We start from the raw sequence: 8,695 nt of genomic DNA, 5'->3' as shown, positions 1-8,695 counted from the left end.
AACAGCTAGCTTGACTCACCAGCCTGCAGCTCATTATTCCGACCTCTTCCTTAAAAAATTGTGTAAAAACAAAACATTGTGCCTCTTTATGAGGAGTTATTTATTTTTCCTGCTCGCCGCAGCCAAGAAATAAATCGGCAAAAAAACCACCTGTTTGCTGCAGGTGTGCAGCTGGCCACAAATATCTTTAGAGGCTGAGATTTGGTTGAAGGTGGGTTGTAAAGTTTTAGGTTGTGTTGTTAACTGTCTTCCAAATGTCTCATGCCGACAACATCTTGACACATACAAGGCCTACATACAAGGTGTTAGTCTGCTAAACATCATTTAGCCTTGTTGGAATTTGATGCCTACACAACCAAAATGTAGCATCTGTCCAATGCTGTTGTTAGAGTCCAACATATTCCTATGTATTTTTGTTAAAAACAAGATAGCTATAGTATAATTTGTGAGATTTAGAGGTGCTAGGCTAGCTGTGTCCCTTTGTTTTCACTGTTTATGTTAGCCTAAGCTATCTGGCTATTGAAAAGGCTTCTCCATGAAACATCAACTTATTTCCCAAAATGTCAAACCACTGAAGATAAAATACTCATGATAAAATACAAAAGGTTTGTTACATACAGGATGTATGTTAAATATATGCAGGGATGGAAGAATATACATATCAAAAGACTCATATGCATATGCAAAAGTGGGCATGCCAAAGTGTGTACGAACACACACACACACACACACACACATACACACACACACTAGTAAATGTATTAGCACCACTACACACGTACACATATATACTGCAGACACACTTACACACACACACACACACACACACACACACACACACACACACACACACACACACACACACACACACACACACACACATACACATACACACTTACACATTTCATGTAGAATTGGTCACTGCTCAACCAGCCGAAGTACTTCAAGCGAAAGCAGTACTTATAATATCTAAATCATACCCAAAAGAGATTGAACAATAAAATTCAGTTGATGAAATATCCATTAAGAACAATAATATGAGAAAATATGTGGAGTAGATGAATACGTTCTTCAGTATTTGTCAGTATTCTCCCTTGATTTGGTATCTTGTTGAATCTGCTCTGCAATTCAATATTGTGCAAAACTGTCCTTTATTCTCACAAAATGCATTTCTGACATTTTGGCTCCGTGAGGATTCATTCTTTCTGGGATCACACTGCAACCCAGAGGATTGATATGTTAGTGCCTCCCTCGTGCGTTATCTGGTTTACTCGTCCTCGGATACAGTCCAGAGTCACATACACAGCTGTGCCGTTCTGGACTTGAAACGAGGCCCTCAGCCCGATGCTGGCCCACTCGCTCCCTTCAGGCATGTATCCAGACACCTGCTGAGCCACCGGACCTCCCTGCCCGCTCTGACCTGGACCCCCCACCCGCTGCAAAGTCAGTTTTACTATATTACAGGAGTGGATCAGCTTCAGGTTGAGGGCGATATTCGCGCTCCCTTTCTCGTGGAATATAAAGTTCTTCCGGCTGCCTGGCTCGCCGGAGCGGGCCAGATGAACCTGCGGCGTATCTGAGCCGATCTGCTGGAACAACAGCGGTTTATTCCTGACCGCTCCGAAGGGAAGACCGGTCCTGGACACGGTGGCGGTCAGAGCCGAGGACACGGCCGAGGGAATCCAGATAAGGCTCAGCATGCTGATCCCGCTGCTGTCCCCGAAATAACGGATGTTGCACTGCGACGGGGACGTGATCTCGAAGCTGAGCGTGTCTCCGCCGTCCACGCTCACGGCGCCGGCGAGGGTGATGGAGGTGTCCCGGTAGTTGACGCCGGTCTTGAAGGCCTGCATCACCTCCTGGCCCGTCCCGTTGTGGTTGGTGTACGCGATCAGGGAGAAGCCCTCTCGGACGCAGGTGTGGCCCATGGAGTAGAGCGCCTGCTGGAGGACGAACTTCACCACGCCGCTCTCCGTGAAGCGCACGCCGCGGTTGTCGTGGGACAGGCTGACCATGTACGGGTCGGACACGGAGGTGATACGGAAGGTCGGTCTGTAGCTGCTCTGATAGTGCACCAGCAGGGACATCTGGGCCGTCATAGCAACGGCGCCGGTATCGTGAGACAACCAGAAGAGGCTCAGAGCCGGAGTGGCGATGTCGTACACGTGGATGTCCTTGCTCTGGTTGCAGTGTTGGTTGGGACTCTTCAGCAGCAGACTGAAGGTGTGGTTGGGTTCCACCTCCACCCCGCTGCTGACGCTGACCCCTTGGAAGTACTTCCCATCGGGCTGCTCTATGCGAACGCCGCTGAGGTCTCGACCCTCCTCCTCCTGGCTCCCGTTGAGCCTCATCCCCACCTGGAGGAAGTTCCTGCAGCTGTGCTTTATCGCAAAGTTATGATCCAACCACACCAGGCCGTGCTGCAGGAAGGTCACCTTCCCCGCCTCGTTGGACAGTAGATCGCTGCTCTCCTTCCCTCGGACGTTCAGCTGGAGCCCCGGGAAGACTTGGTTGCCGGTCATCCTGGCGGAAGGCATGGCTACGTTGGCGGCCCAGGACTGCGAGAGCCGGCTCTCCGAGACCTGGCCGCAGACGGCGTCGCTGATGGCCGTGCAGGAGACGCTGACGGGATCTCCGTCGCAGTCGGAGCAGGCCTGGCACTCCTGCAGCTCCCGGTTGTAGAAGTAGTCGCGGCCACACAAGCCCATCACTGCTTCCCTCTCAGAGACTCCGAGGCACCTGAACCCTCCTGTGGCAGTTCAAGGACAGAGATAACAAGGTGTAAAAAAAAACAAGCTCTAACAGGACTGCAGACGTGATTCTGGATATAATGATTGTTTTTTGGTTCGGAAAAGTTCCCGTCTGGTGTTTTAAACTCACCTGGAGTGTTGAGGCACTTCACTCTCTCTCCACAAATGTTTGGTAATTCAAGGCATTCGTCCCTGTCCTGTAATTCATACAGATTCATATGACCGTCATGCAGTTTGAATATTAATCTGAGTTCGACTCAGTTTGACTGTATTTTGGAAAGCTGATACCAGTACAATTGTTCATGCACTGAAACTACAGACGGTTGATATTTTTTACGCTGGTGTTCATTACCTCAAGATTTAACTTTATAATAACAGGAGCGGACTGAGATCTGTGCAGGTTGGTTCCAATCAGGAATGAGATCATTCATCATTTTCACTTAAAACCAGCTGTTGTTATGTTTGGGCATTGTTGGCATAGGTTGGAAAACCACTGACTGATATCATCAACTGGCACCATGGCTCGACCAGATGAAACCTATTCCCACTTTTGTTAGCAGTGGGTTGTTTTCGTTAACACAAAAATAGATATCTGAATTGAAAATAAGCCAATACAGCATGCATGTCACACACATGTATTCAAGACACCTGGGAACCATTTTAATTTGTCAGAATCATAAAAATAAATGAAAACTCAAGCGTTTTTTTATTGCGCCATAATCGATATTTTAAAGGGATAGTAGCATTTTTTTAAAGTGGGGTTGTATGATCTACAAATAGCCCCTAACTATATTAATTGCAGTAGAAGACTCTCTGCACTCCTCCCGTTAGCAACGCCAGCCCATAGCCCTGCCCAGAGATTTACAACATACAGTGTTGTGAACAGACCCAAAGAAACGGCCTATTTTCGCGGCCTAAAAGAGATTTTACCTGAAAAAAAAAACACAGTTCCATTGTTCACTATAATATTTTTAATATTTTCCCCTCAAAGTGTAAAAACACAGTTTTTATTTGGACCTAACCAACTGCTGATCGGATGGGCGCTAACCCTGGGCGGAGGGATATGTGAGTTGGTTAGGTCCAAATAAAAACTGCGTTTTTCCTGCAAAAAGCGAACAATGGAATAGTGTATTTTTTTTTCACGTAAAACCTCTTTTAGGCCGCGAAAATAGGCCGTTTCTTTGGGTCTGTTCACAACACTGTAAGTTGTAAATCTCTGGGCAGGGCTATGGGCTGGCATTGCTAATGAGAGGAGTGCAGAGAGTCTTCTACTGCAATTAAAGTACTTAGGGGCTATTTGTAGATCATACAACCCCACTTTAAAAAAAATGCTACTATCCCTTTAAAGGACAGTACCTGGCACATTCGGTCTGCAGTGGGTGAGCACTGTGAGATCAGGAAGAAGCCTGGTGGACACATGGTGCACTTCTCACACTGAGGCGGGTCCCTCTGAAAGTCACAGAACTCCTGGGACCCGCAGGGCGACGGACATCCCAGCAGAGGCTGAGGGAAGTTGGCCTCCCCGACCACGTCCATCACCTTGGAGTCCATGTCCATCTTGTGGACTGCGTAGGACTTCTGCAGGTGGCTGCGGGCCTGGCTCTGCAGGCCGGCCAGGTGGCTCTCGAAGTAGCTCTGCAGCTCCCCCTGCAGGCCCTGGAAGGAGACCTGCTTGACGGTGTCGGAGAGGAGGCCGTACTGGGCCTTCACCACGTCCATCTGCTCGTACATACGCCTCTGCTGGTCCAAGATTTCGCGCTGCTGGGACAACAGCGCCTCCTGTTGGTCTGCGAGCTTCTGCTGCAGGTCGCGGATGACCATCTGCTGGGCTCGCAGGGCCTCCACCAGCTTCTCCTGCCCCTTGGCCAGCTGGAGGTGCAGGATGAGGGCGTCCTCGGAGGGAACTTCATTCTCACCTACAGATGAGAGTAATGCAGAGTGAAAGATGTGATCAGACTTACTGTTAAACACCGCAGTGGAGGAAGTGATTAAATGAGATTAAGTCTGATTCAGAAGTCAGATTTCAGCAAACTGCTGGCACGAAGTGTGAACACCCAGTGACCCAGCTGCTCAGCCCAGCCATGGCAAAGTGCACTGAAAGTTTCCTATATGGATCAACATCAAAGCACTCTAAATTTTCTGGACAATTGACTCTGAGACATTCTTCCAGTTCAGCTACTCTAGCTGCTCTGCACATCATCTTTTTGGGCTGAAGGTCAACAAAGTCTTCCTTTGCTTTCAGACCATAATCCCCTTGTGCTGACCACAGGTGGGAGGCAGGGGGGCTGAAGTCAATAATGTGCGTGCGGTTAGACATGGTGCGCAATTGTGCACGGTGTGTTTCCTCCTCCCTGCATGCAATAAATGGCATTTTGAGGGGGGAGAAGTGGGATAGATGAGCCTATAAAGACAACTGTTAAATTTTTTAGATGACACTGATGATGGAGATAGCAGACCTGGCTTGATGTCACATGTGAGCTGCACACCCAGAGGCGCGCCGCCAAGTTCAGACGAAGGATATCCAAACTCCGGAAAATCTCCCAGAAACTGCGCGGCTCTGTCGGACAGATGGACAGGAGGAGGAAGCTGGCTGGCGGTGGAGGAGGAGACGCTCTCCTCCGAAGCGGCCAGACATCCCTCACCCACACAGGACTTTGCTCCTCGAGCTTTCGGTCGCACCCTGAGGGGCAGTCTGCACTCGATCCCTCTACAGTCTCGGGTGTCGTTTGTGGGCTGAAATTGTTTCACAAGAGCAGCGCAGTCCGCGTCGGTGCATCCTGCAGGTAAAACTTCAGGCGCTCGCATCCGTGCGGCTCCTCCGCTCCTCGGCTGCACGGCCGGATAGGCTTCCGACGCAGCTCTTGGAGAGCTCGGGTGCGCGTGGTGTTGTTGGCCGCCCGCCGCATGCACCGCTCTCCCCTGCTGCTGCTGCTGCTGCTGCTGCTGCTGCTGTTGCGCGGTCGGGTTAAAATGCCTCGGCGGTCTGGAGGATCTGCCCCCGGGACAGTGCGCTCCGGTGCACGGTCTCGGATCGCCGGTTTCCCCTCCGTAGCAGTGCGTCCCCCGGCAAATCTCTGCGACAGCCTGCGCCGTGTTGTGCAGTGACACCGAGGAGAGCAGCAGCAACAGCACTGATGTTAGTAAAACCATTTTTTGCATCACTTTGATGTCCCTCTGTACCTGCAAAAGAAGAAAACACGGAGCTCAGCATCAGATTCCAAAATGTGACAAAAAAAATCCCCCAAAACTATTCAGGGAAATTGGAAAAAGAAAAAAAAAACATATAGTGTCCAAAACAAACTTTATCCCACTTGCCACAGAGAGAGTGGATGAGCAGCCGGTATCAGATCATTACCTTCAGCCCCAGGGTCTGCTGAGACTGAGACTGGCTTTCCCCGACTGTCAGTATGGAATAAAAACATTAGACACACGCATTACTGCTGGCTCTCTCCATGCCTGACCCACTCTGAGGGCTCCTGCACTACAATGTCAGTATGTGGCATTCCAAAGACTTAATTAGCATCAGGTTTCCCCGGCCACAAATTAACCCTTCACCTTCCCTATATTCTCCTACAGGAATCCCCCTGTTGAGGATAAAGAAGAGAAAGAGTCACAGCAGAGAAGTGGAGGTGGCTTCATCCTGAAAGAAAAAACAAGAACAACAACATGGAAATTGTATCAATGAACTGATGTTCTCCTCCATCCTGTCATCTCTCTCCCAGTGACTGTCACTCACTTTTCATCTCACTCACTGCTGACTCTCACTCTGACCCCGAGGCCATCCCAGTTGCAAAAAAGAAGAAGAAGTGGCGGTAGGTTTTTTTTTTTTTTTGTTCAGCTCAGTGTGGATGTTGAGACAGCTGCTGGTCCTCAACCCCAGCAGCTTCTTGGTGTTATACTGGCCTTGTCAACACCGAGCACCCCTCTTTATAGACAAAGCCAGCAGAGGTCAAACTGTTGTTGAAGAGACCTATGGTGGAAGTCAGGAATGTGAAACCCACAGCTGGTTTTTTGGGACCTTCTCCTTCACTCTCATTTTAGTGCTTCTGCTTAACCACAGGTCCAGCCGTAGGTTATCTGAGGTGGTGGGATTCTGTTTGGCAGATACTGATTATATAGTTCAGGCAGATATGGAAATCAATTACTGCCAATTTACTTAAAAGTTTTAAATGATGACCATGACAATACAACTTTTAGATTTTACTTATTAAATCACATTTTGTCATCTAATCATTTAGACTTATCTCTTAATTTTAATCAAATAGTTTTAATACATATATGTCTAATTCTTGACTCATCTGATGTTGTCATACATTTACATTAGATTTGACTTTTTTTGACAACACTTAAGATATTATATTAACCCATAAATGTGATTTATTATCTCAAATCCTATCCTGTAATCTAGTATCTAAAAGTTCAATGTTTTCCTTATCTCAAAATTTAGAATCTCTTAGAAAAGACTGTATTTTATGTCAATATTTTTATCTTTCAAGTAATTTCTATATTTTATTTCTTTGTTCTTTTTTATACAAATCAATTATCACTCACAATGTCTCATAGCCTACTTAGAATTGATAATCTTACACTTTTGACTTCTATCCTTATCTTTGACCTCTTTCAGTCAAGATTCATCATCATTAATGCCATAAGTTTTGTTTGTTATCATTACAACTCGTTATTTCCACTCACAAGTCATGAGGCAAGTTTTCTTCCAATTTTTTTATATTTTCCTGGCAGAGACGATCGTCCACGTTGAGCCGAGTTTGACTCACATTAATAAAAACAAACCCCAGTCTCCTTGTTTGTTGGAATCTGTTGGCAAACAGATCGGGGCCGGAGAGAGCAGCAGCGGGGGGACTCGCAGGAAACAAAAATCAGCCTCGTGCATACAAAAACATCCCGCTAATTGGCTGTTATTTCACTGATGTAAACTTGCAGTGTGGATTATTGCACCACAAAGAAATAAGCAGTGCAGGCTGGTAGCGTAAACGGCTCCACACCACCCACTGAGTTCAATAGCGTTTGGCATGTACAGTACAGTACGGCAGAGTACAAACAGAGGGCACTGCAACACTCCTGTATATGCCTCACTTTTCACATCATCATAGTGACGGTCTGTCCACTGCAGTATTACATTTAACAAAATGCTCTATATCGTTTTGCAAGGCAACCACTGGTTTTGTCATTATCACCCCATTTTCTTTTACGGCCGAAGCCCAAGAAAGGTATTTAGAGGTGTGTTGGAGCACTCAGATTTAACATGACAGAGAATAATGGTTTAAAAATATGCCCTCCGTTATGTCCCACACCTTACCATCTGGGCTTCGAGAGCAACAGACTGCTCTTTGTCTTACCAGCTCCTACTTTACTTTAAATGCACAGAATTTGATAAGCTTATACTAAAAATAACAGTCTATTACATTTTTCCTGACTCTGTGCTGTGATGTATGAGCTGTAACGTGCAATGGCAAAAAACCTTATCAGCATCCACTACTCTGCTGCATGGACCACCCTCAGTGGCTGTGGAGTGACTGCAAAGACACAACAAAGAGACACACACAAGAAAAAAATCACCCCACTCTTTGCTGCTGAACTCCACAACCGTTAATCAGTGTATTTATTTGAGAAATGTTCTCGGAGGCACCGGCGCGCCTGTGTTTGGGGAGATGCTCGGAGGCGGCCTTTGGTGTCCATCTGTTTGTCAACCCCTGAGAGAGGGAGGAAATGAGGGTGGTTGGGACACATGCCTGTACCCCGAGTGTTTGTTTAATACATCACGAGTCATGAAAGGCTCTTGAGCGCGTTCAAGGTTATTTGGTTTCCCCCCCATGCTGCTCGGCCTCACTGTGTGATGACAGGATTTTTGCCACAGAGAGGGTGGTCCGCTTCTCCCACTGGAGCCGGGGCGAGTCTGGAGGGAAAATAGGGCACAGAGGTGCTAA

At 47.4% G+C, this 8,695-nt stretch overlaps 1 protein-coding gene across 1 annotated transcript; it reads right to left on the bottom strand.

Moving 5' to 3' along the window:
• Window positions 1-1,150: 1,150 nt before the first annotated feature.
• On the bottom strand, window positions 1,151-6,343 carry nell3 (NELL (neural EGFL like) family member 3). Its single transcript, XM_085763899.1, has 5 exons — window positions 6,106-6,343; window positions 5,207-5,930; window positions 4,107-4,666; window positions 2,881-2,947; window positions 1,151-2,749 (listed from the first exon to the last, which is right to left on the bottom strand). The coding sequence occupies exons 2-5, from the start codon at window positions 5,907-5,909 to the stop codon at window positions 1,212-1,214; spliced, it is 2,868 nt and encodes a 955-aa protein (XP_085620025.1). The 5' UTR covers window positions 5,910-5,930; window positions 6,106-6,343; the 3' UTR covers window positions 1,151-1,211.
• Window positions 6,344-8,695: the final 2,352 nt, after the last annotated feature.

The sequence above is a fragment of the Trachurus japonicus genome, chromosome 20 (genome assembly GCF_045865225.1).
Source record: "Trachurus japonicus isolate A0001 chromosome 20, Traja_1.0".
NCBI classification, from domain to species: Eukaryota; Metazoa; Chordata; class Actinopteri; order Carangiformes; family Carangidae; genus Trachurus; species Trachurus japonicus.
Note: the sequence above shows the minus strand (reverse complement) of the source record. Positions and strands in the feature narration are given on the sequence as shown.